At 44.5% G+C, this 27,766-nt stretch overlaps 1 protein-coding gene across 3 annotated transcripts in view; it reads right to left on the bottom strand.

Annotated features, from left to right (window-relative positions):
* The window catches only part of CFAP77 (cilia and flagella associated protein 77), a 184,704-nt gene that overhangs the window by 121,418 nt on the left and 35,520 nt on the right, over positions 1 to 27,766 (bottom strand). The window contains exon 1 of one of the 3 annotated variants that reach the window (XM_073555976.1): positions 3,984 to 4,039. The exons of the other annotated variants lie outside the window; for them this stretch is intronic. Within the exon in view, the coding sequence (XP_073412077.1) occupies positions 3,984 to 4,024 (41 nt within the window). The 5' untranslated portion in view covers positions 4,025 to 4,039. Of the gene's footprint in view, positions 1 to 3,983; positions 4,040 to 27,766 lie in introns of those variants that run through there. 3 annotated transcript variants of the gene reach the window in all.

The following is a 27,766-nucleotide window of genomic DNA, read 5'->3' as shown; positions in this document are numbered from 1 at the left end:
GTGAACTCCCTATTCTGGTAAAGGAAGGTAATGAGCCCGATTATCAGGCACCTGAGTCTAATGAGGATGACTGGCTGAGTGGAGTCACGGACTGGATAGAAGGCTGTCGACGCCCTTCTGCCCTGCGGGTGATTTCTCTGTGGACTTCTAGGACACCAGTCTGATTCCTGCTCCCCTAAAGCTAAGTTTTTTGCTTTGCCTGTTGCATTTGTGTTTTGTTTTTGTTTTCCTTGCTTTTCTGGATTCTGCCATTCCCTGCTGGGGTGAGCTGAATCTCCTTTTGCCTGTTGCTCTGTCTTCAGAATATTCCTGAGTACTGACATAGCTTTTTGAAGCCTAGCGTCTTCAGGGCCTTTTTCACTGTCAGTCTGTTGGCTCTTATTTTCATAGGGTTTTTCACGGATTGCAGACAGCAGCCTTCCTGTCCTTTCCTATGTAGTTAGCTTGGGCCCCGTCTATCTTTCTGTCTGTGTTAGTGTTTTCATCTTGCTTCACCGTCATTATATGTTGGGGGCTGCCTATTGCTTTGGGGTCTGCTCTGGGGCAGTTTAGATTTCCCCTTTCTTTCTTTAGGCCTATTTAATTCTCCGGCTGTGAGCGAGGGGTCTAGGGCATCATAGGAACCCCCCACGGCTACTGCTAGTTGTGTTGATAAGTTCAGGGGTCTGCAATCCGATAGCTGCCAACTTCTCTGGTTTTCTGGACTTAGCTAGCATTTCTGTTTTTGCCTCCTACGGTGACTCAATCATAACACCCCAATGTCTCCATTCCTGCCACCAATGTCTCCATTCCTGCCATCAATGTCTCCATTCCTGCCACCAATCTTGCCCCCGTATGCAATCCTGCCCCCATCCTGTCCCATCTCCATCCTGCCTCCAATGTCTCCATCCTGCCCCGTCTCCAATCCTGCCTCCCCCTGCCTCCAATCTGCCCTGGCAGGATGGAGACACATGGTCCATGTGTCCCCATCCTGCTGGGAAACAATTAAATGAAAAAACAAAACAAAAAACTTTCTTCTTACCTGGCTGCGCTACTGCTGGAAGATGCCTCGCCTGTGTGAGCTGAAGGACCTGTGGTGATATCATCGTCATGTGATCAGGGGGCGGAGCTGATAAATTGTGAAGCCTGTGATCGGCTCCGCCCCCTGATCACATGACGATGACGTCACCACAGGTCATCCAATGCTTCGGCGCTGCTCTCTTCTCCTCATGCGCTCCACATGGCTAATTTGAAAATTGAATAATTAGCCATGCGGTGCAGGAGGCTGGAGGGGCCCCCCCAGAGGTGTAGCTAGAGCTTTTGCCGCCCGGGGCTGTTCCCGAATTTGGCGCCCCCCCCCCCCCCCCCCCGGGCGGTGAATGGCCTGCTCGGATGCGGGGTCTGGAAAGGAATAAAATGGCCGTGCTTGGGAGGGGGTACCGGCCTGGGCGGTTACTGGTTAGGGATGTTAATGATTAATCACACAGACATTCTGACACACTGCCTGCGACAGTGCTCCCAGGCAGCACAGACAGTAATGTGCAGGCTCAGCTCCGCCTCCTCTGCTCCTGGCCGCAGTATAAGTTACACTTACACAGGCTGCCTGCGGCTGCCTGCTGTGTGTGTGACTCTGACGAAGGAAGCCGCCCGCAGGGAGAGCTCAGCAGCTGACTGAGCATGGAGGGAGGCTGGGGAGGGGCAGAGCGTCCTCCTCCCAAATGGTGAGTGACCCATCTGCGCTAGCCGCTGCCAAAATCTCCTGCTATACACACAGTCTTCTCCTGTCACTGTGCCTCGGCCGCCTCCACGCTTCTCTCCCGCAGCACAGAGAGGAGGAATTTCTGCTCCTGCTGTGCTGCGCCGCCCCCACACACGTGCCGCCTGGGGTGGCCCGCCCCCCCACCCCCCTTCCTACGTCACTGGGCCCCCCTCTCCCCCATTCAATGAACCGGCTGCACGGGCGGTAGGTCCGCCCCTGACTAAAATACCACATCCTAGATATCACGGAATGAAATATTCCAGTTGCAAATCTTCATTCACTACATACTGGAAAGCATTGAGAACAATAAAACACAAAAATGAACAATGTAAGTCAAATTTAATATCCCATGGAGGTCTGGATTTGGAATGATACTCAAGTTCAAAGTGGAAAACCAAACTACAGGCTGATCCATCTTCAGTGGAAATGCCTCAAGACAAGGAAATGATGTTTGGGCGCCAATGTCGAATCTACCAATCTTGGTGTTCTCTGGCAAATGCCAATTGCTCTGCAGTGTTGGGCTGTAAGCTCCAGCACCCACTTATGGATGTCAGGCCCTCACACCACCCTCATAGTCTGTTTCTGACAGTATGAGGACACATATGGATGTTATTTTGCAAGGCTCTGGCACTGCTACTCCTGTTCCTCCTTGCACAAAGGAGAAGGTAGCGGTCCTGCTGCTGTGTTGTTGCTCTCCTATGGCCCATTTTTTATGTCTCCTTGTCTACTGACCTGTCTCCTGGTGTCAGCTCCATACTCTGAACACTATTGCTGATGAACACAGCTACCCTCTGTGCCACAGTTCAAGTTGATGTGTCATCCTGGATGAGCTGCATTACTTGAGCAACTAATGTGGTTCTTGGCACCGCCTCATGCTAGTGTAACTTTAGGGATGAGAGCAATGACAAATACAAAAAAATGAACCAAAACAGCCAGGAAGGATGAGAACAGAGAAATGTTCTGTGATCACCACTTTCAGAACCACCCCATTATATGGGGTTGTCTTGGTAATCGCCTATCATTTCTACCTGTTGTCTGTTCCATTTGCATAACAGCAGGAGAAATTAATTCACAATCAGTATTGTGTTATGAGTTCATTTTCCCCTTCACCATTGAGGTCTGATGAACTCCCTCTTCTGGTGAAGGAAGGTAGTGAGGCTGATTACCAAGCACCTGAGCAGGATGATGATGACTGGGTGACGGGAATTGCTGACTGGATATAAGGCAGCCGACGCCCTTCTGCCTTGCTGGTGATTTCTCTGAGGGATTCTAGGAGACCAGTCTTTTTCCTGCTCCTCAAAAGCGAAGTTTTCTGCTCTGCTTTTTGCATTTGTGTTTTGGTTTTGTTTTGCCTTGTTTTTCTGGATTTCTGCCATTCCCTGCTGGGGTGAGCTGAATTCCTTTTTGCTCTGTCTTCAGAAAATACCTGAGTACTGATAGTGTCTTTTTGAAGCCTAGCATCTTCAGGGCTCTTTTCCCTATCAGTCTGTTGGCTCTTGTTTTGATAGGGTTTTGGCAGATTGCAGACAGCAGCTTTTCTATCCTGTCCTATCTAGTTAGCATGGGCCCCATCATTTGCTCAGCCTATCTTTCTGTGTTAGTGTTTTTTCATCTTTCTTCACCGTCATTATATGTTGGGGGCTGCCTATTGCTTTGGGGTCTGCTCTGGGGCAGTTAAAATTTCCCTTTCTGTCTTTAGGCTATTTAGTTCTCCGGCTGTGATCGAGGGGTCTAAGGCACCGTAGGAACCCCCCACGGCTGCTAGTTGTTGTTGATAGGTTCAGGGGTCTGCAATCCGATAGCTTCCAACTTCTCTGGTTTTCTGGACTTAGCTAGTATTTCTGTTTTTGCCTCCTACGGTGACTCATTCATAAGTGTTGCTTCAAAACCGGATAAATTGATTTCACAGAAGTGTGATTCACTGAGTTACATTGTGTTGTTTAAGTCTTCCCTTTAGTTTTTTGAGCAGTGTATATCTATATATATCTGCAAACACATACATGCAAATATACAGTTCATGGCCAAAACTGTGGACACCCTTTGAAATTGTTCCAGAAAATTGAGTATTTCTCCCAGAAAATTAATGCAATTACACATGATTTGTTATTTTGCCATGTACATATTAATTTCCTTTGTGTGTATTGGAACAACACAAAAAAAATTAAACAGAAAGAGAAAAAAAAAGGCAAATAGGGCATAATTTCATAGAAAACCTTAAAAATGGACTGAACAAAATTTGTGTCACCTTTTAAAAAATGTAGGTAAACAACTCTGCTTCAAGCACATGATGCTCGTTCAAACTCAGCTGTGGCAAGTAACAGTTGCGGGCAATATGAAAATCACACCTGAAACCAGATAAAAAGGGGAGAAGTTGATGTAATCTTTGTATTGTGTGTGTGTGTGCCACACTAAGCATGGGGAACAGAAAGAGATGAAGATAACTGTCTGAGGAGAAAGGAACATCAAGATCTCTGGAGATGGACTTGTAACCTTGAGGCTGTTGATATTTTTCAACAATTTTGGTTCTCAAGTCCTCAGACAGTTCTGAGGACCATTTTCATTTTTAGAGCAGTTCTACAATAACTGAGTACAAAATTCGTAGAAGGGGGAGAAGGAGGAAGAAAGGAGACTAAATTAAGGGATAGCATGGTAAATATTCTATTAGAAGATCTGAGGACGGTCCTGGAGGATCCGACCAAGGACTCCATATCTTTCCAAATTTTGTGAATAAAGTTACGTTTATGATGGACTCCTCTTTCCATATTATATTACTTATACCTCATAGTAGTTCTTCCATAGATGGAGGTTCTGTGTCTAACCAACGAAACGCAAGAAGATCATGTGCTTGACACAGAATAAGAGAGATACCAATGGATAACGAGCAAGTCAAGATCCATCTTCAAATTATCCCAATATACATATACGGGGATCTGTTAATCCTTACACCCTTTCTGTCAAGAAAAATTACCTCATTTCAATGTAGGCCTATCTGTCTACATTTCCACATCATAGGCATCAGATGCGCCTCAACCACCCCGCACCTAGGGCATTTTGCATCATGGCGATATCCTATCTTGTGTACAAAGCTTGGAGTCTTGTGTACTCTGAATTACATATAGGTGAGAGCCTTTGGGACTCATAGGCATGGTCGGCATTTGGGCAATGCAGACTAGGCAGCTGCCTAGTGCCCCCACTCACTTGGGGCCCCCCAGCACCTACAGCAGAAGCTTCACTAGTGAAGCTTGAGCTTCCGATGTAGAGACTGGATGAGGACCTGTAGTGACATCATGATCATGTAACCGGCCATGTGACCGTGCTGTCACTACACGCCATGTACTCATGGGCCAGTGTGCCTGTCCTCCTGCACGGAGTCTCTGAGGGGAAGGGAGAGGTGAGACCCAGCACCTACTGTACCAACTTGAGCTGTGAAACAAGTAGAGCAGCACCCACTGCATGCTGCTCCTGGTGATGATGACTCCTGGCCTGCTGTCAGCAACTCCCGCTCTTGTTGGCAGTCACAGCACAGGAGAGGGCAGAGAGGTGTCTGCTGGGAGCAGGAGAAGCTGCAGCTCATAGTGTGGAACATCTCCTTCCCTCCAGCATAAAGCAGTGTGTGTATCTGAGGCGTGTGTAATTGATGTGTTTGGTATGTGTAGTGTGTGCTGTCTGTGAGCTATGTGTTTACATGAATCACATATTAAATGAGCATTTGTTTTGTAGCATGTGTGTGTGCCATGTATGTGTGTGTGCCATGTACGTGTGTATGTATGTGTGTGTGCCATGTACATGTGTGTATGTTTGTATTAGTGTGTGCGCTATGTATGTGTATAAGTGTGTGCAATGTACATGTATGTATATATATATATATATATATATATATATATATATATGTGAGTGCCATGTACAAGCTGTGACGAGCGTCAGCTTACGCTGAGCCATTTTTCTTTGAATGAGTGGACCCTCTCGTGGCCGTGGCACCCACCCACCTAGGGGGAGCTGACCTTGTGAGGAACCACCCCCTATACAGGGAGTGTCAGGGGCAAGACCAAGGGGGTGAGCCACCACGGCTGCTGGACCAGACGGCCGGCTCAGGAAGCAAGACGAGACAGGGCATTAGTTCAAGTAAACTTCATTCAGGAACACTTCAGGGTACAACAGGCGCAAAGGTGAACACAAAGAACACAAAGCAAGATGCGTGCAAGGGCACGCCAAGGTCCAAGGCATGAGGAACTCTTCAAGGTAAAACAGGTGCAAAACGTGAACTCACAGAATCCATATAACAAGGTGCGTGCCAGGGCACGCCAAAGTCCAAGGCAGGGTGCGAGGAATCGGACTCCGGAAGGCTGGCAAGGGCTGACAGGGTCCAGGCATCAGAGTGTAGACATCTGGCTCCGGACCTCCGGCAGTAGTCAGCTGGCTTCAGAAATCCAGCAGACAAACTAGGAGACAAAACAGGGAGCGTGCAAGGAGACAAGTCAGGATCAGATTCACAGAACGGAGACCTGCGCATGCCAGGGACGGGTACAAGGACGGAGGCCTGCGCGTGCGAGGGCACGCCAGGGAGGAGCACAAGGACGGTGGCCTGCGTGTGCGACGGCACGCCAGGGACGGGTTCAATGGCATCGGAATCCGGGGTGCTGGCATCGACCGACAGGGTCCAGGAATCTGGCTACGGACATCAGCTCCGGCCATTAGGCCGCAGTCATCTAGGTCCGGACCTCTGGCAGCGGTCGGCAGGTTACGGGATCCGGCAGGCAAGACAGGGTTCAGAGCAGAGCAAAGAGAGCAAAAGACTTTGTGCAAGAGTAGCACGAAAAGGCACAGTGTGAGAACCAGCGTGCGTGTAAGGGAGCACGGAGACCACAGCTGGGGGCACCGGCAGGTGGTACCGACGATGGCATAAGCAGGCGGGCACGACTAGAGGCGGCACCGCTGCAGCCACGCACCCGGAAACCACTATAGCACTGGACGGGGCATGGCTGAGGCACACAGGCGAGCACGGCTAGAGGCGGCACGGCTGAGGCACGGAGCCACAAGGCAGGGCTAGGCAAAGATACAGGACAGAGACGCGTGCAGACAGCACGGCAAAGCCTAGTACAGTGCAAGAGCGCACGAAGTATCAGAGACAAGGCATAGAGTAGTAGACAGGACCCAGCGCATGCAAAGGACATGCCAGGGGCAAGGTACAAGGCGAGGCCTGCGCGTACGGAGGGGCACGCCAGGGACAGAGCACAGAACGGAGGCCTGCACGTGTAGACAGACATGTCAGGGACAGAGTCTAGCAGCGGCGCGTAGGCAGAAGCCCAGACCCGGGCCAAGGGAGAACCTTGGGACTAGACAGGGTACAGAGCGGAGGCCTGCACGTGTAGACAGACACGTCAGGGACAGAGCACAGAACGGACATAACAAGAAGACATAGCGAGTACAAACAGAGCACGGAGGACAACACGAGACAAAGCACAAGACAAGAGACGGAATACGAGCACGGAGCATGTGCAGAGACGCACGACAGAGCAGAGTGCAAGGGCACAGAATAGAGGGAGCAACCCCACAGACCAAGCAGCTATGCAGAGAAGCAACACAATACTCAGGCCCTGAGCATAGGAAGGGGCGGTCTGATATAGGGCATAGCACCACCACTTCCGGGTCAGGACCAGGGAAGAGCTTCCAGTTCATATCCTCTAGGATCACAGAACGCAGTCACATGATCAGGGTTTCAAACATGCTGAAACGATTGCAGAACCGGACAGTGCAGGATCCTAGGAAAGGTCACATGATCAGGGTTTCAGACATGCAGAGACGAATGCAGAACCAGCCTATGCTGGAACAAAGGAAGGACACATGATCAGGGATTCTAGACATGACGAGATGATCACAAAAGGCAGAGCAGAAACACAGGTATCCTGCAGCTCAACAGACATGAGGTGAGTGTGCACACTGCTCTAGGGAACATGCAGGATAGCAGACACGAGATGCGCGTGCACGCCGCTCCAGGGGTTCTTAAGGCAAAACAGACAAGGCAGACATGACACATGCATGTATGTGTGTATAATTGTGTACTATATATGCATGTGGGTGTATATATATAGTTTTTTTTTTTCGCATTATTCTAACTTGAATATATGTTATTAGTATATGTGGATGGCTGGGTATAGATACACAATGGGTGTGTGTGTCATATGAGCACATTTTTAAATACCGGCTGCACAGACAAAAGTATATATATTATACACAAACACACATATATACATTTTATTAGCAGCATATCTGCATATATATGCAATCATCCAGAAAACAAGCAAAATGTTGCTCATTCATTGGGTTATTGGATTGTTTACGCCAGAACATAAATCAATGTTCTCGTGAGCACAACGCAGGGTGTAAGCTGCAGATATGCTGCTAATCAGAGCTGTGGAGTTGGTAGGCCAAACCTCCAACTCCGACACCTGAGGTTGCCTGACTCCCAACTCCACAGCACTGGTCACTACTGAGCATGTACATAAAGTGCAGCACAGATTCATCTCATCTACGACCTCACAGCACTGGTCACTACTGAGCATGTACATAAAGGGCAGCACAGATTCATCTCATCTAAACGCAGAGATCCTTAGATCAGGAACAGAACAGACATTTATTGGACATTTCATAACTTTCCCAAATTACTATGAAAAAATTACATCACATCCTGCACCCTATGTATTATATATAGACCTGGGCGAACCTGAACAGTAAAGTTCAGCGTCGGTATTGAGCACTTAATGTTCGGGCACAGACACCGAACACGGACTTCACCAGGAAGTCCGTATTACTGTCCAGGCTGAGAACCACTGGTGACTGAGCTGCTGCAAGCACAGTGTCAGTGACATCCTCAAGGTTACCTCTGGTCACTGAGGCTGCGCTCGCAGCAGTTCAGTCACAAGTGGTTCTCAGCCTGGATGGTCCCATCTTGGCACCGTCCAGGTTGAAAACTATTCTACCCCCCAGACATGGATTAAGGCGTGGGACAGAACAACCAACAGGTGAGGGATAGTTGTTTCTTTATTTTAGTTTTATTACAAAAGAACAAGGGCTTCAGTGGATTTTGTGTTATGCGAGTATAACTGGTTGTTTTTAAATAAAAATGGAAAATTGTGTTTAGTCTTAATTCTAATAACGGACTTTATTCTGTCTGTGTCTTTATTTACAATGTAATTATAGGATTAGTAATGGATAGGGGTCTCAGACTCTTCTCCATTACTCAGCTGTGTGCTTGATGTCACCTGACAATACAAAGGTGACATCAACCCCACTTGCCACTACTACAGAGCAAGTGGGAAGAGCCGGGCAAAGCACCAGAATTGATAGATGTGCCTTTTCTGGGCAGCTGCAGGCTGCTATTTTTAGGCTTGGGGGGGGAATATTGCCCCTTACGAGCCTAAGAATACCAGCCTCCAACTGTCTGATTTAGCAAGACTGATTGTCAAAAATAAGGAGGACCCCATGCCGTTTTTTAAAATTATTTAAATACAGGATATACTTGTGTATAAGTCGAGTTTTTCAGCACATTTTTTTTGTTCTGAAAATGCCCCCACTCGGCTTATACGCAAGTCTATTGTCCTAGAAAGCCGGAGGGGGAGGGGGACAGAGGCTTTGTGCCGCTGCTAAAGAGAAATGAATATTCATTTCTCTTATAGCACGCACATTTCTCTTATAGCACGCACAGTGACAGCTGCAACCACCGGCTTCCAGAAGACATCCTACTCACCCTCCAGCGTTTCATTGGTGCTGGCTTCCAGCAGCTCTTCCTGTGTTGAGCAATCACGTGGCACCGCTCATTAAGGTAATGAATATGCACGCGTCTCCACTCCCATAGGCGTGGAGGGAATATTCAGTACCTTAATGAGCGGTGCAACGTGATCACTCAGCACAGCAAGAGCTGCTAGAAGCTGGAACCAGGTGCTGTGAGGGCACGCTGGAGGGAGAGTAGGATTTTTTTTTTGTAATAGGAAGCATGCATACCAGGATGGGAGGGGGGGAGCCACGCATACCAGGACAGGACGAGGATAAGGGGACAATGCATACCCATATTATACTCAAGTCAATAAGCTTAACCAGTTTTCCGTGGCAAAATTAGGTGCTTCGGCTCATACTCGAATATATACGGTAATAAAAAACAAAACAAACAACAACAACAGCTTGGGGAGCCCTCTATTCTTGATAACCAGCCTTGTTGAAGCTGACAGCTGTGGGTTGCCACCAGCTGTAAGTTTTGCCTGGCTGGTTATCAAAAATAGGGGTGAACCATCGCTATCTTTTTATACCTCCGATCACAGCTGAGCACTCATGCTGTCTTTTGACAGAGTGGGAACCACGGCTCTCTGACCGGTGGAAATGATTTCACCACCGATCAGAAGTGGTGTTTGCTGCGCTGTTATGCACAACAGCTTTGCAAACACTGGATGTTCGGGGCCCCCCATTCAAGTGAATGGAGTCCAGGTACTGTTTTGGTACCAGAACCCGAACTTTTTGTAACTGTTCGGCCGAACCCTCCGGACCCGAAACATCCATGTGTCTGCCCATTTCTAATTATCAAAGATGAATGAAGAAAGGCCAGCAGTCAAAGTGTCACATAAAATTCGATACTTTATTAATAATCAATACTTGGACATAGGTGCATGAAAAAGGGGGGAAAAGGACTCACCAAATGGCTACAAAAGGGCCTAGTATGTCCCCCACATCAGCCAGGATATATACCCCATATGGTCATAACACCCAGGAGAACATATAAGAGTCACCACATAATTAGTAAATATAATATACATTGATATGATAAACGGGGACTCAAAGAACTCACTGGTAGTGAAAAATACATGTAATCTGGACCAAATGTACATAATAAGTAGACCTAGAGGGGGTCTGCAGTATTACCTGGACGGAGTGGGAGAAGACCATACAACGGCCGAACGGTCTTCTCCCACTCCGTCCAGGTAATACTGCAGACCCCCTCTAGGTCTACTTATTATGACACTTTGACTGCTGGCCTTTCTTCATTCATCTTTGATTCCAGTTGTCCAGACCATTTGTCCTTTATGTGCATGTGTACTGGTTATATATATCTGCCATGTGACTAATTGAGATCCTCTTGGTCATATGCACATTATGTATTCCACAATTTTCATTTATTCCATTTCTAATTATATATATTTAAGGAGTCAGAGTCTGTCCATTTGATACCTACTCCACCAAAATGGACACTGACTCCGACTCGACAGCCCTGCTGCTTATAACAGGATACTGTACGGGGAAAGATTGAGCGACTAGTGTTCTGTCCCCATCATTCTTCATTAGCCGCTGTAGAGAGGTCGAGAAACAATATTGTTGATCACACTCATTCAACGGCCTGAACTCAGCACGTGTAAATACATCCAAAATGTTTGAGTGTCATGGTGCAATCTGTGAGCATTGGGGGGCCTTATTTTAATTTTATGCCTAGGGCCCCACTTTGTCTAAAAAAAGCCCTGCTCACAGGGAGATAATTTGGGAAGTTTCTAGAATCTCTCTCCACCGATACAGGGCCAACATCTGCCTCCCATTTGGCTGTAACTGTCAGAAGGGGATAATTCAGTTGGGGTGACAATAGGCACTTAAATATGGTAGAGATTAAAGCCTTTGTATGACCTGTAGAAGCCATAGTATCCATTAAAAGGATGATGTTGTGTGACGATCCATCAGAGCCGATTGAGCTGAACATGTTGGATTAGTAAGAAGGGAGCACTTTTACTTCTTTTACAATGGAGCGGTAGAGTGCATGCCCGATCGCCACTTCATTCTTTTCCTATGGGGCTGCTCAAAAATGATGAGCGCAGCACTCAGCGGCCACATAGAAAAGCAATAGCGCAGCGGTCAAGCAAGTGCACCACCACTCCTCTAAGGAGGTAAAATTGCTGTTTTGTGCAGGTCCCAGTGGCCGGACCCCAAAAATCAAAATGTGATCACCTATTACATGGATAGGCGATAACCCCTCTAAGCATAATCCTAAAAAGGGATAAAAAAAAAAAAAAAAAAAAAATTGTCAGGGGGGGGGAGTTTTTGCATCACGTCCACATTCATCTTTATTGAATCGCTTCTTTGGAATAAAAGGGTGACAAAAAATATGTCCGCCATTATTGCTCCCACAGGGGTTTGGCTTTTCTAGGGTCCTGAGCCTATAGTTATATATTTCATACAGATAATTTTTAATGCACTGAGTGATTGAAAATTTGGGGATTCATTCAACTGATTGCAGCGCACAAATGAAAATAAAGTGTCCCCCCCACTCCACCTTAAGCATCATGCCCCACTGTTCTCAGGTGAGCAAAGGTTACCCCGATCCCAGCTTATTGTAATACCCTCCAGTAGGAGATCCGGCAGGAATACAGAGCAGCCTGACAGCTGTCTCCATCAGTCTACGGCTTCATTAAACCTCGTTAAGATGTCATCCACACGACTCGTACCTCAGCCACTCAGCTCTAATTAAAACCAGCTCCTGCTACCTTTCCCGGCCCGTCCCTATCTTCTCCTGGCGCCTTCTGGAAAATTACATCCCTTTTTATGACCCCGCTATGTAAATAAATGGCGGCCTACCTCTAGCTGTTGTTTATGGCGCCTGTACGGGAAATATAGTGGAGATTCCTTACAGTCATTTTTATGCAAATGAGGCGGGAGGATTACGAGCGGCCGGGGACTGTGAGGTTTTATTTAATCATCGCGCATTGCAGCCTCTGACTGTAAAATCCAAAGATTTAAAGTTAAAGTAGTCATCACCAAATTATGCCAACTTTTAATCATCATTCCAACAAAACATGTCAAATTAAAAATCATATTAATCAAAAAAAATCTTAATTGGAATTTCCATTGGAAACACCCAAAAAAAAACCAAAAAAAAAAAAAACCACCAGTAACTATACAATTGTTGTTTTCTACTGTGAAGAAAACCAATATGGCTATCATCAAAATTCCTAGAGGGTTTCAGACGGCCATTTACCGTTTCTTATAAGAATGCGTTTGGATTTTAGAGTGAAGCCCATACAAAAACGGCTAATCTATCTATAATGGGTGTAGAGGTAGCAGTCGCATCCGTGTAAAGGACTGTGGAGAGGTAGCAGTGGGTGAGGTACCCAGCTCTTACGCCCCGGTACGTTACATGAAAGTGGGGATCCTAACTGGGTGGGTGGACTTGTGCTATGGGAGCGCTACACCCTTGCAGGCCACATGACGCCAGTGGCTATGGCTGGCCAGGACCAGAGGTTTGACAGTTCAATGAGGGAGACCACCAGTCAATAATAAACATTGTACTAAACAATAACTTGCTGGGGATGCTATACAGTAAATGGCAGGTACTCAGCTTAATGAACGTGTCCTTCACAACACAAAGCATTTTCCACACACCGTTCCAACTGTTTCCTCTTTACTCGCTCGTTCTTTATATTCACCATTCCTCTGAGCTTAACCGTAGCCCAGCTCAGCACTACAGACCAGCTAGCAAGAGTCCTACTCTCACCCGCGGTTCCGTGTCTTCTTTCCCCTGTAGGGACTATATTGTCAGTATGGCCGGTACTTAAAAGGGAATCTGTCACCACATTTGACCTATATAATCTATTACTATGGTCGTAAAGGTTTTAGACTGCTGAGGAGAGTGATGCCTTATATCAGGAAACAGTCTGTCCTTTTACCTTAGCCCCCCTCACTCTGGGCTAGTCCAAACTATTAACTCAAAGTCTCCCTACTGTCAAGTAGAACACAACACCAACACTATTAATGCATGTCACAATTCACATTACACAATAGAACATTACACTTGTCCTTCAGGAGGGAACGTGGGCAGCATGTCCGTCTTCTAACATGTGGGCCCTAGTGCCGAAGGGGCCCCAAAGTCCTCGTGGCTACATGACAACCGTATTATAAATAGGGCCATGGGACAGACCTTTTGTTTGGACCCCAAATCACAGCAAGAAACCAGGATCCCAGAAATATATATTTTTTTAATGTTAAGAAAAACAAACATTTTTAAACAAAATTTTGGCCAATTTTCAAAAACGTTCCGTGTTTCCTGCAGGACTATGATGCTGCGATTTTCAGACAGCAGTGATGTGCCGAGACGGGCCCGGCGTTCCCTCTCCTGCGGCAGCTGGAATTCATTTGCATTTACATGATCTCAGTGCGTGGCTTACGAGATGGCGAGATTTATTTTCCACTTAGCCTGAAGTTTGATTATTCCAAGGATAACAATGAGGAACAGACAGGGATGGCACAGGAGGGGCAGTAACTCAGAGCATGGCAGCAATGCTGGAGGTTACCAATTTACTGCCAGGTGGGCTACAGATAAATTAGCCAATATTTTTGGGCCCCCTCCACCCCAGTTTGATTTATCCCATCTGATTGGACAGCAAGAAGCAAATGGCCTAATTTAAAGGGGCTGTTTACTGTGACAGATGACCTTCAAAATAGAAATCTCTGACCAGTGGAGTCACGTTGCAGGTTTTAGCTTGGGAATTAGTCAAGACAACCATCGATAGAGTAAGAATGCAAACATCATGTGACATGATTGTGCCCTCTTAGTTAAAGGGGGTATCTCCATTTTTTATTTTATTCCCTCAAGACTTTTTATGAGATCTGTATAAAGACAACAGCATCCTGGAAAAAGCTCGATTCTGATTGGTTGTTGGTCGCTGCTCCTCTGCTTATTGGGCCAATAGGCATTACATTCAGTAAGCGGGTGCGATGCTTGTTTGAATTAACTTTATTGACAAAGTAATCTCCAGACTATGGGCCATATCCATGTATAGAAGTTTTCCTTCTGGTGCAGGTTATTTAGGCGACACCCATAAACCAGGCTTTGTGCCCCCGGGTCAGGGGACATTCTGGGCACATGAAGCAAGCTGTATTTTATTATTTCCAGCTCTCACATGTGCGGTAGATGCCGCTTTTTATTAATAATCATGGAGATGAAATTAAATCTTTAGCACGATTCATTAGCTGTGGTTATGAGGAGCAGAGGGTGACGAGCCGGAGAGGAGGAAATTCACTGCTTCTACTGTCAGACTTTGACTCCTTAGATCTGTTCCTGGGAAAGATGGAAGCCAACCAACATGGCCGCCAAAGGAACGACTAAGAACCGGGAAAGCTGGGTGAGAGACCCATAACAGTGGTCAAATTAGTCACAGAAAATGCCAGGATGGCGCTGGAAGGAAAGGTTTTGGTTTTCAGGTGCAATATCAGTGTCAATATAAGGGGCTCTGCATGCTCAGTACAAGGGGGCACAATGACATGCTGCCTTCCCAGGTGCCCCCTATCAGGGCAATAGCAAGTACAATAAAGGGGCATGAATGGATGGCAAGCACAATATTTGGAAGCTATCGTATTTTGTGATTTGAGGTGGATGGAGAGCCCCCACGACAGGCTTATGACAATACGATCAGGCTGACAGCAGCTTCCTCCGCCGGCCCACACAGGTGACAATTAGCCACCTGTCCGGGCCGCCCTTTCTCCACATCCTCAGATCTGCAGCCGCCACATCCTCATAATCTCCTCGCAATTATAGTTTTCCTTTTGCACTGAGACGGATGCAGATTCGATAAATCGAGAGTCTCGGGGGAACGCTGCCGCACCTCTGCTGGTCCCCAAAGAAATCAACTCTAATCCTTTACTAAGAAGCTTTAAATAATTTGGAGCTGCCATATTGACTGATTAAAATGCAGGCGAGCTCCGGGGGCAGTTGCACGACGAGGAAGCACCCAGGAAAGTTTCAAAAAGTGTTTAAGAAGAGAAACATGGTGCTGCACAACATCCGAAAAAAAACAAAAAGCAAATGTTAGGCTACGTCACAGCGGCAATGAGTGACCCTAGAATAACACAATGGGGGCTGCACATCCATGGCCCTAGCCAAACAATGGCACATGCACTGGTGGAGGGAAAGGCTGCAGGAGGCCAATTAGGCAGCCATTTTTAATGCCAATACATGAGCTCCAATGGCCTTAGGTGGAGCCGCCGACCTCGGTTAATGCAATCACCACCATAAACCGCACTGTGGATGGGCCCTTCAGGATACTGGGAAAGTTGAGTGACGACCTCTGAGAATGCTGCAATGGTGGCAACTTTTTGGAGGTTTTATTTTTCTGCACATGCCCCAAATTGGTTACAAGAAACTAATCAGATGCTCAGAAATAAATTGCAAGTTTGTGGAGCGACGACCAAAAATTGTATAACGAGGATCTCCGCAGCATTCGTGGTTTCCCCAGGACAATGCCCCGCACCTCATTAACCTTATGTCCCCGTCTACACCCACTCCCTATTCAGCCTCCTAATGAGTGACGGCCCCGCCGCTGCCATTCTGTCACTGTCAGTTGTCGGGGCGGGTCCCGTGGTTTTACAAGCTTGTTCTGTCCTGCCCTCTGACACGTCTAGGCAGGGGTGACATTATCTGGGCTGGGGGTGCAGTTTGGAAACAATTCATAATGTTTAGGCCACTTACACATTGTCACATCTGTGCTGCCGCCGTCCCCCGAGAGGCCGCCGACATCTGACGCCATCATTATCTCTGTGGCTACGATGATGGTAATGGCTGATCTAAGCATGAATGACGCGACACACACAGAACGGATGGAATAAAAAAAAAAAATAAAAAAATAATGAAAGATTGTTGACAACCAGCAGAGTCAATTATTTCCCAGGTTGGTTGTCAGCATTGAAGACCATAGACAGCTAACAGATATGGCCACCATTACAGCTCCTACACAGGTAACTCAACTTTTCCAGTCCCCAAAGGGCGAAAGTCATCATCCGTACACGATATACAGCATTTCAGTGGCTCGTTTGTTTTTGTACCGGCCTGAGGGGTTACCACTGACCCCAAGTACTACCCTATTGGTCAGTGCTAATAATTTTAAATCATCGAAGCATCGTCCTTGTATATTTGTTTTTCGCCACGATTGTCTACCTAAACACTAAAGATTAATAAAATATTATGGGACCGAAGACTTCGCTGGCCGAACCGTTTTCAGTAGTCGTGATTTTCCCCTGCCCGCCTGCGATTTCCGACTATTTATTTAAATGCTATCTGGCATTATGAAGCGATAATCCTCGTGCACAGGAGATAATTTATGAGGCATTTAAATTAAGAGGAGCAGCTAATTGGTAGCATGTGTCTCGGTAAGCCCTGCGAACGCGCCACAACTGCAAATGAGGGAAGGCGCGGCGGCCGGGTTCGTGTTGTTCTTTTCAGGTTTTTTTTCTGCAGTAACAAAACAAAAAAAAAAAAAAATCTAAATCTTTTAGAAAATGATGTGAATCCTCGCGGCGCGGCATTTGATGTGACACACAAGGACGGTTTATGAATCCTGATGACAGCGGAGGCCGTTAGATGCCGCCGTGAGCGGCGCACGGTACCAGACGCCGTTTTTCCAGCTGTAAACTTTACTGGGTTCGAAAATGTAATTCTAAGACGTTCGGGTCTCCAGTGGCCCCTATGAAGGAAGGAGCGAGGCAGTTCTTCCTGAGCGTGGCATGGAGGGCAGGACGACCCGCACATGGGAGACGTGCAATCATTCAGCTTTTCGAGACTCCTGATAGGCAGCTAAGACTAATGCGAAGGGGAGGGAGAGTCTGGGAATGCAGAGTAAATGTTATCCCACCCCAAGAAAAACAAAAAAAAAAAAAAACACCACTAACCCCCATTTATTCCCCTCCAAAAAAAGCATGAAAGTATTATTGCAATTGATGAGTAAATGTTGGGGCCAGGTGGGCACTGGCCCATTTGCCCTCACTGTAGTCTACCCCTTGGTCTGGAATTTCATTAACCAAAAGGTCTCAAAGTAGAATTTCAAGGGGCATTTCCTCTTTTAAGTCCTCCCCACCAGTCAGCGTTGAAAAATGTGGTCACCTGATTCCACTTTCTAACATGCAAAAAGAGTGCTGCTTCTGTATAGGCAACTTATTTTCTGATTGGTATTTGCGGAGTAGATTTTCGAGGAGCCCTTCCTGCTGACAGTTTCCCTTTAAGAAGAAGGTGATGAGATTCCTTGTGCTGCCATCTTGACTGTTGCTTGCCTTTATTCCAGAGCAGGTTCCGCTTACATATTTATACGGTACGAGGCGCAGGCCTTCCCCGTATTCGGCTTTGATACTTGGCGGTGTAATTGCATAGCTCGTGCGGATAAACACACATGAATATTCTCTATCATTTCCTTTGTTCCTTTCTTCTCTGATTTACAGGAACCGGCGGAGAACATAAAAGGGATCAAAACAGGGAAGGGGGGGGGGGGCAATGAGGCTTGCTGTCAGTGAATGGGGACATTCTTGTTTGCTGCCTGTCACAGCTGGGGGTTTGTTACAGTGTAAACTGTGGCAATAAGGACCTCTTGGTAGTAATTAGAATTTGCTGAGCTGCTTCATCACAAATTTTCATCGATTGTGGGGTTCTGATCGCACCGATTGCAAAATCTGTAATAGCCCCCAGCATTTCTGGGCCATTTATCACACTGGTGTCATGTCATGTGGCCCCGAGAGACATCACGGCTCGGGTGCGGCTGCCATCTTTGCATTCACCTACAGCTCCACCGCTGCTGGCAGCCCCTTCCTCATCAGCCCAGGGGGTCTCCAACTCTTTTAAAGCAATGATCTTTGACCTGTGCTTCTCCAGCCGTTGCATGACTACAACTCCCAGCATGCCCTGGGCCCAGCCTATTGTAACCAGGTCCTGGAGTCCTAATAACAGCCATAAAAACTCTTTTTGCAATCTACTTGGCATTTTCTCTATTACAATGGTTGCTGCCTGGTCCCAGCGTGCCGGCGCTCTGGTTTTCTGCAGGTGCATGTGTAATTTCGCATTGCTTTACCTTGCAGAGCAGATCCAAGGTGAGATTCCCGCAGTAGCTGACATGGCGGTTATTAGCGGGCTTCGGGTCAGCCAGGCAGAGCGCTGCGTCATGATTAAGACCTGCAATGAGGAATCTCCAGAGGGCCTAAAGGGTCAACGAGGTTCAAGAGCTCATGTAGACCTCATCTCAGGGCAACCCTGGCAAACTGAAGGGGACGGTGCAAAAGGAGATGAGAATTAGTGTGGGCCTGCTGCCAGACCAGGCTGCTCATCCTCACCTTCCAACAGCGAGAGCAGCTACAGTGGGCGACATGCACACACTCCGTTCATTCCTGACCCCAAGAGCTGACCATCTCATCTCCCAAGCACCCACAAACTACACTTTTTTTTTTTTTTTAACTATAAAAGGAAAGCTCCTCCTAAATTCATAGACAGGAGTCACATTTGGTGGCTTGTTAATTATTTCATCCACCTGACCAAAAAACACCACGAGATGCTCGATCTAGGCAGAACCTGAGGGGCAGCGACCGAGGGGCGAAACCAAAGTCTGACAACCCGACACCCACTCACTTCTGAAAAGCAAAGGAGACATCTGTTCTTGTGTAAAGGAGAGTCCCGTGCCCCTCATAATCGTGCCAGAAGAAATATTGGATGGACTTCCCCTTTAAATTTCACTTTAGGTTACAAATGACATTTCAAGATTGCCATTCCTTAACAACCAAGTTTTTAAAGGGGGGACCCCCACCGACGCAGGGATTGGGGCAAGAGTATGACCCCAGCTCCATCCACTGTCTATGGAAGCAATGGTCACACGTGTGCACTTACTCCATGCCCATAGTAATGAATGGAGTGGAGACTGAGCCTTTCCACTTATACATGGGACACCCATTCTCAGAATAGGACTGCCACTGATAAAACATAGCACCTGCCCTACAAACAATTGCTGTTCCAGTCACTCAAATGCAACAATATTGACACCATACTGTAATATCAGACACAACCAGTGGACAGGAGTGGCGCTGTTTTTATGGATCTTTTGGGAAGAAAGCAGCCTGGTTTTTGTTTGAGGGTCTTAGTCAGGGACATTTATCACGCCTACGGCTCTTGCAATAAGGGGTGACGCATCGTCCGGATTTAGGAGTCCATATAATACAGAATGTCTGACAGTCTGTGGTCTCGCTCCCGGCAGGTGCTCTCGTAGCCTCGGCCTTGCAGGGGGAAGTGATGAAATATTACAGCGGAGCACTGTGAAGTAGTCCCTGGGGCGCTGCTCTCGGTGGCACGTGCGTGGAGACATTAAAAAAAATACAACAACATTATCCGTAACGTGTCGCCACCGCAGCCGCCACGAGCCCGGCGTTTCCTTCTCTGCTGGGACCGTTCCTTACAATACATTCCTCCCAGCTCTAAGCACAGTGTATCCGGCCGCAGCATTACCATGATTTATACAGCCCATTTCTGCGGAGGATCTAATACATCAACGCAGGAGAGAAGCAGCTGCAGCGGCCTGATACCGGAGGCCGAGAGAAAAGCCCTCACATGATAAACTAGTCGCTGACAGGCCGCGCCGGTAACATGGCGAGAAGAAATCAGTTTTATTCCAAGCCTAGAGAGAATGAATAAAAAAAAAAAAAAAAGGGCAAAATAAATTTTGCTAGAGTGCGAACGGAACCGCCATGAAAGAAAGCGCCAAATTCCTGTGAAGGAACAAAAAATCTGTATATCCAAATACTATATAATATTACACTTTATTTTTCTTGTTTTGTTTTTTTTAACTTCATAGTTACTAAACATTATTCCAGAAATAATGTTTCAGATAAGGGTATTTATTAGTCTTTCTTTCTCTAAAATCATTATGATAATTTGTTTTACTTTGATTACATTTTAGGACTTGTTCACATGTAGCATTACGGCTGTGTTATTTCAGTGCGTTTTTCTCATATGTAAAAAAAACAACAAAACCTTACCTGCAAAATAAAGGAGACTTCTCATCTCATTCAGAAGGTGCATTTTTTCGTGCAGTTTGAGCTGCAGTTTTTATTTTTAACAAAAAAACATGATCAAATTCGCCATTTTTTTTTTTTTTTTAAAAAAAAAGTAGTGTGTGAACATAACCTTGGACAAAATTCCATTACTGTATTTCATGATTTTAGGCATCCGGACACACGTACAGGACGAGTCCTAAGTAAGGAAGCCCCCAGTGACATACAAGGGTCTTCGCTCACATAAGACCAAAGATGTCCCAAGCAGTGTGTTTTGTAGGGTGGGAGTCTCAGGCCTCATTCTGACGGCGGTAACGCCAAGTACGACTTCTCCGATGTTCATGGATGTACTAATAATGAAGGTGTGGTCATCATTCCGCCATCTTAAATATAACTTAGAGGGGCTGTCCATAACTTCCAGACTGCGAAAAAAAAAATCTCGTGACCTGGAGGCTGAAAAAACCTCCAGGAAAGAAGAGTTTATTCTACAAGACCTGACATTATCAGTGATGAGACGGAACCAATGTGTCCAACCACACATTAAGGAACCCAGGAGTGGATGGGACAAGGGGAGGTGTGGCCTGTAGAAAGGGGGCATGTCCGATTACTTTTCCACAATCATCATGACCATGCGCCTCCCGGTAGACCGCCACTAAAGTTGCCAAGTACGGTTTGTATCTTCCCACTGGACACGGCTTACAAGTAGCATTGTGTCACACATCCCCTTTAAGAATTTAAAATTAATTTAAAAAAAAAAAAAGTCCAGATTTTTGGACTCCTGCCCAAACATTCATATCAGATAGAAGTACGCCTCCACCACACTCCTTGCTACAATGTGTCTTAATCTCATAGACTTAACAGTATATATAGGGTCAGGGGTACAGGAAGGAAGTGATGGCGTAATTAGGGTTTCAGAAAAAAGTGCAAAAATGTAGTAAAAAATAAAAGAGCGCAGCAGCGGAGTATTGGGGTCTGAACGGTGTCTTGTCTCTAAGGAAATATATAAAACACAAACATGAACAATGAGGCGGTGGAAAGCGTCCATTTAATACCGACCGCTAACGGCATTAAGAATGCTTTAGGTCAAGAGTTGTTAGCATGGTATGGGCTTTTCCCCCTCGCTCTCGGAAGGGCCCGTACTCAGCGTTCTAGAAATACATCCGATTCCCCAGGTGGCCTCATTTGTTATCTCGCCGCTTCTTAAATGCCAGAACAATAAAGCAAAGTCTATTGTTAGCTCCAAAGAGCCAGGTGATTTGCATCTGGTCATGGGTTACTGTTCGCTGCCTCCTTCATTTAGGCTGAGCAAGCTGGATCGCCTCGGATAATAAAAAAAAAAATAAATAAAAATCTGGAAAAAAAAATACCGTCCTCCCATGGGTAATTGGGGAGAAAAGACCCCACCTCTCTCTTCACGGCATGGTGGGTTATTCCTACCCAAACTCATAAAACAGCTGCACTCGGCTAAACTGGTCTCCGGCATAAGCCCTGATAATTTATTATACCTCTTAATTCGGGTAAACTTATACCTATATTACTTGCTTCATTTCTACGGTGGAGGATATGGCGTTCGGCGAGGCCGTCCTGCCGGATAACCTACTTATTAGCATTATAATTTATGACCGGATCGTAAGCAAGACGACAAGAGGCGACCCTACGAACGGAGGAATAATCCAACAATCTGGACAGGAGACGTCTCCTATACACGCTATACAACCTTTCCTCGCACAAATAAAACAATAAATAAAAAAAATGAGGAAAATATCCCCCTTAAAAAAAACAACACAACATCCACCCACATACAAAAACGCATTGCCTTTTTTTTTTTTTTTTCAGGCTTCAGGAATAATCTGATATTTGCCCTTTTGGCGCAGAATTCAAGCAAAGTTTTTTTTATGTGTTTTTACTTGCCTCTACAAATAGTTTTTTTTAATGGTTTTTGTTTTCTTTCTTCAGGCTCCCCAAAAAAAGACTATAGAGTAAAAAAAATATATATAAAAGTTCTCCAAATACTGAACTGCTCGACAGTGTTATTAAGCGCACAGTGGGCAGGAGTTTTCATTAAATCACACTATTAAACCAACAACCTAGTGAGAATCACTCACTTATACAAACAACATATGAGGATGTTCATGAAAGATGATAATAACCTACTTAAAATTATGAACAGACCAAAAAAGTCCAGTTAGATGAAGACTTAAAAATATTTTTATTTAATTACACAATAAAAGGGAAACCAAACAAATGGACATAATACAATACCATAATTAATCATAGTAAGGAGATAATAACATAATTAGCACATGGGCTATAAGTAACTGTGATCATATAAAATCCATGACCAATATAAAGTGCATATAGTGGACGGACTTAGTCTGTATACCCAAATAAAGTGCATAGAAAATGTAATAGGATCATAAATACTCCTTGAGAAAGCCAAGGTAGGCGAAACGTACGTTGGAGGGAGCTGGAGACACATTGAGCCACTTATCACGGGTAATTATGATCCTATTACATTTTCTATGCACTTTATTTGGGTATATAGACCAAGTCTGTCCACTATATGCACTTTATATTGTTCATGGATTTTTTATGATCACAGTTACTTATGGCCTATGTGCTAATTATGTTATTATCTCCTTACTATGATTAATTATGGTATTGTATTATGTCCATTTGTTTGGTTTCCCTTTTATTGTGTAATTAAATACAAATATTTTAAAGTCTTCATCTAACTGGACTTTTTTGGTCTGTTCATAATTTTGAGTAGGTTATTTAAATCACAATATTGTTAAATTCAGATTTTCTGCACAAAAAAAAAAAAAAAAAAAAAAAAGTGGCGGAAAAAACCCAGCAGCATTTACACTATATGGGATCATGGCCTAGGGTTTACTTAAAACACTCAAAATAGACCAAATACAAATAAACAAAATCTAAAACATTAACATTAAAAGAAGACAAAGTTAAAAAAAAAAAAAAATATAATTAAAATACAGGACAAAAAAAAATAAATAAATGGAAATCCAAAAAATGTACCACTAAAAAAACGTAACAGTGCCGGAGTAATATAAAAGCCGTCATAGTAAAGAAAAACTGGATAGGAATAAAAAGAAAAAAAAAAACAAAGAATCTCTTATTAAAAAAAAACACCAGTAGATTAACCACTTTTGAGAAATTTTAGTGACAATATGGCAGCCACTACTCCTATGGGTGTTACCAGTTTTACCTAAAGGGCAAACATGCCCAGGTAGGAGGCATCGACTGGCATGGGGAATGTGCCACCATGACAGAACTAGCCAAGTCTGCAACTAGGGAGTCCAGAGCAGATGACGTCCATCCTTTCTAGACTCCAGAACAGCAAAATACCAGTGAAACAGCAATAAAAGTAATGACTGCAGTCACCCAGCTTTCCCAGAGAAAAATGCAGCCAAGAAACAAGATGTCACAAATAGAGAGGGGCAACTCGACTCCAGGGGGTTTCTGCTTATTTTTCAGTAACTGCTCATCTGATTTTTCCTGTCTCATTTGTAGGAATTGCTGGAAAAACATCACACTCACATGTAATTAAGCTTTGTGGTATTTTGAAGGACATTAATTTTCATTATTCCTCCAAAAAAAAAAAAAAAAAAAAATCCAAAAACTGATCCAGTGTTATTAATAATCTGCCTAATCCACAGCACAGTCCAGAATGAAGGTCCCGCCAGCAAAATCAGCCGTAATTACATGGAATGCAAATTATTAGAGAAACAGACAAGATATAGAAAGTGGTCATTAGAAAAGACGAATGTCCAACTCCACGGATAAAAATGGAGAAACATAATGCAGTATTACCGATAGCTACACCCTGCAGAGGGCAGTATTATAGTAGTTATATTCTTGCATATAGGTGGCCAGTATTATAGTAGTTATATTCTTGTACATAGGGGGCAGTATTATAGTAGTTATATTCTTGTATATAGGGGCAGTATTCTAGTAGTTATATTCTTGTACATAGGTGGCCAGTATTCTAGTAGTTATATTCTTGTATATAGGTGGCCAGTATTATAGTAGTTATATTCTTGTATATAGGTGGCCAGTATTATAGTAGTTATATTCTTGTACATAGGGGGCAGTATTATAGTAGTTATATTCTTGTATATAGGGGCAGTATTCTAGTAGTTATATTCTTGTACATAGGTGGCCAGTATTCTAGTAGTTATATTCTTGTATATAGGTGGCCAGTATTATAGTAGTTATATTCTTATACATAGGGGGCAGTATTATAGTAGTTATATTCTTATACATAGGAGCAGTATTATAGTGGTTATATTATTGTACATAGGGGGCAGTATTATAGTAGTTATATTCTTGTATATAGGGGCAGTATTCTAGTAGTTATATTCTTGTACATAGGTGGCCAGTATTATAGTAGTTATATTCTTGTATATAGGTGGCCAGTATTATAGTAGTTATATTCTTGTATATAGGAGCAGTATTATAGTAGTTATATTCTTGTACATAGGGGTCAGTATTATAGTAGTTGTATTCTTGTACAAAGGGGGCAGTATTATGGTAGTTATATTTTTGTACATAGGGGAAGTATTATAGTAGTTATATTCTTGTACATAGGGGCAGTATTATAGTAGTTTTATTCTTCTGCATAGTGGCAGTATTATTGGAGTTATACTCTTGTACATAGGAGTAGTTTTATAGTAGTTATATTCTTGTACATAGGGAGCAGCATTATAGTAGTTATACTCTTGTACATAGGAGCAGTATTATAGTAGTTATATTCTTGCACATAGGGGCAGTATTATAGTAGTTATATTCTTGTACATAGGGGGAAGTATTATAGTAGTTATATTCTTATACATAGGAGCAGTATTATAGTGGTTATATTATTGTACATAGGGGGCAGTATTATAGTAGTTATATTCTTGTATATAGGGGCAGTATTCTAGTAGTTATATTCTTGTACATAGGTGGCCAGTATTCTAGTAGTTATATTCTTGTATATAGGTGGCCAGTATTATAGTAGTTATATTCTTGTACATAGGGGGCAGTATTATAGTAGTTATATTCTTATACATAGGAGCAGTATTATAGTGGTTATACACTCACTGGCCACTTTATTAGGTACACCTGTCCAACTGTGTGTTAAGACTTAATTTCTAATCAGCCAATCACATGGCGGCAACTCAGTGCATTTAGGCATGTAGACATGGTCAAGACAATCTCCTGCAGTTCAAACCGAGCATCAGTATGGGGAAGAAAGGTGATTTGAGTGCCTTTGAACGTGGCATGATTGTTGGTGCCAGAAGGGCTGGTCTGAGAATTTCAGAAACTGCTGATCTACTGGGATTTTCACGCACAACCATCTCTAGGGTTTACAGAGAATGGTCCGAAAAAGAAAAAAAATCCAGTGAGCGGCAGTTCTGTGGCTGGAAATGCCATGTTGATGCCAGAGGTCAGAGGAGAATGGGCAGACTGGTTCGAGCTGATAGAAAGGCAACAGTGACTCAAATTGCCACCCGTTACAACCAAGGTAGGCAGAAGAGCATCTCTGAACGCACAGTGCGTCGAACTTTGAGGCAGATGGGCTACAGCAGCAGAAGACCACACTGGGTACCACTCCTCTCAGCTAAGAACAGGAAACTGAGGCTACAATTTGCACAAGCTCATCGAAATTGGACAGTAGAAGATTGGAAAAACGTTGCCTGGTCTGATGAGTCTCGATTTCTGCTGCGACATTCGGATGGTAGGGTCAGAATTTGGCGTAAACAACATGAAAGCATGGATCCATCCTGCCTTGTATCAACGGTTCAGGCTGGTGGTGGTGGTGTCATGGTGTGGGGAATTTTTTCTTGGCACTCTTTGGGCCCCTTGGTACCAATTGAGCATCGTTGCAACGCCACAGCCTACCTGAGTATTGTTGCTGACCATGTCCATCCCTTTATGACCACAATGTACCCAACATCTGATGGCTACTTTCAGCAGGATAATGCGCCATGTCATAAAGCTCGAATCATCTCAGATTGGTTTCTTGAACATGACAATGAGTTTACTGTACTCAAATGGCCTCCTCAGTCACCAGATCTTAATCCAATAGAGCATCTTTGGGATGTGGTGGAACGGGAGATTCGCATCAGGGATGTGCAGCCGACAAATCTGCGCCAACTGTGTGATGCCATCACGTCAATATGGTCCAAAATCTCTGAGGAATGCTTCCAGCACCTTGTTGAATCTCTGCCACGAAGAATTGAGGCAGTTCTGAAGGCAAAAGGGGGTCCAACCCCTTACTAGCATGGTGTACCTAATAAAGTGGCCAGTGAGTGTATTATTGTACATAGGGGGCAGTATTATAGTAGTTATATTCTTGTATATAGGGGCAGTATTCTAGTAGTTATATTATTGTACATAAGTGGCCAGTATTATAGTAGTTATATTCTTGTATATAGGTGGCCAGTATTATAGTAGTTATATTCTTATACATAGGAGCAGTATTATAGTGGTTATATTATTGTACATAGGGGCAGTATTATAGTAGTTGTATTCTTGTACAAAGGGGGCAGTATTATGGTAGTTATATTTTTGTACATAGGGGAAGTATTATAGTAGTTATATTCTTGTACATAGGGGCAGTATTATAGTAGTTTTATTCTTCTGCATAGTGGCAGTATTATTGGAGTTATACTCTTGTACATAGGAGCAGTTTTATAGTAGTTATATTCTTGTACATAGGGAGCAGCATTATAGTAGTTATACTCTTGTACATAGGAGCAGTATTATAGTAGTTATATTCTTGTACACAGGGGGCAGTATTATAGTAGTTACGGTATATACTTGTACATAGGGGCAGTATTATAGTAATTATATTCTTGCACATAGGAGCGGTATTATAGTATTTATATTCTTGTACATAGCGGGCAGTATTATTGTAGTTATATTCTTGTGCATAGGGGGCAGCAGTATAGTAGTTATATTCTTGTACATAGCGGGCAGTATTATTGTAGTTATATTCTTGTGCATAGGGGGCAGCAGTATAGTAGTTATGTTCCTGTACATAGAGGCAGTATTATTATGGTGCTTGAACCTCTAGGTTCAAGCAACATATTTTAATCCGATTTCTTATATTTTATTATTCTTCTAATTCTTCGCGGCGTTCTCTGCAATTAATGCGTCCCGAACCGCTCGGCGCAGAGACCCCGTTCAGGCGGCGATTCAAAGCCCTCGGTG

The sequence above is a fragment of the Dendrobates tinctorius genome, unplaced genomic scaffold, assembly GCF_039654945.1.
Source record: "Dendrobates tinctorius isolate UK_male_01 unplaced genomic scaffold, ASM3965494v1 ptg000231l, whole genome shotgun sequence".
Classification (NCBI taxonomy): Eukaryota; Metazoa; Chordata; class Amphibia; order Anura; family Dendrobatidae; genus Dendrobates; species Dendrobates tinctorius.
The sequence above is the reverse complement of the archived record's forward strand: the minus strand, read 5'-3'. Positions and strand labels throughout refer to the sequence as shown.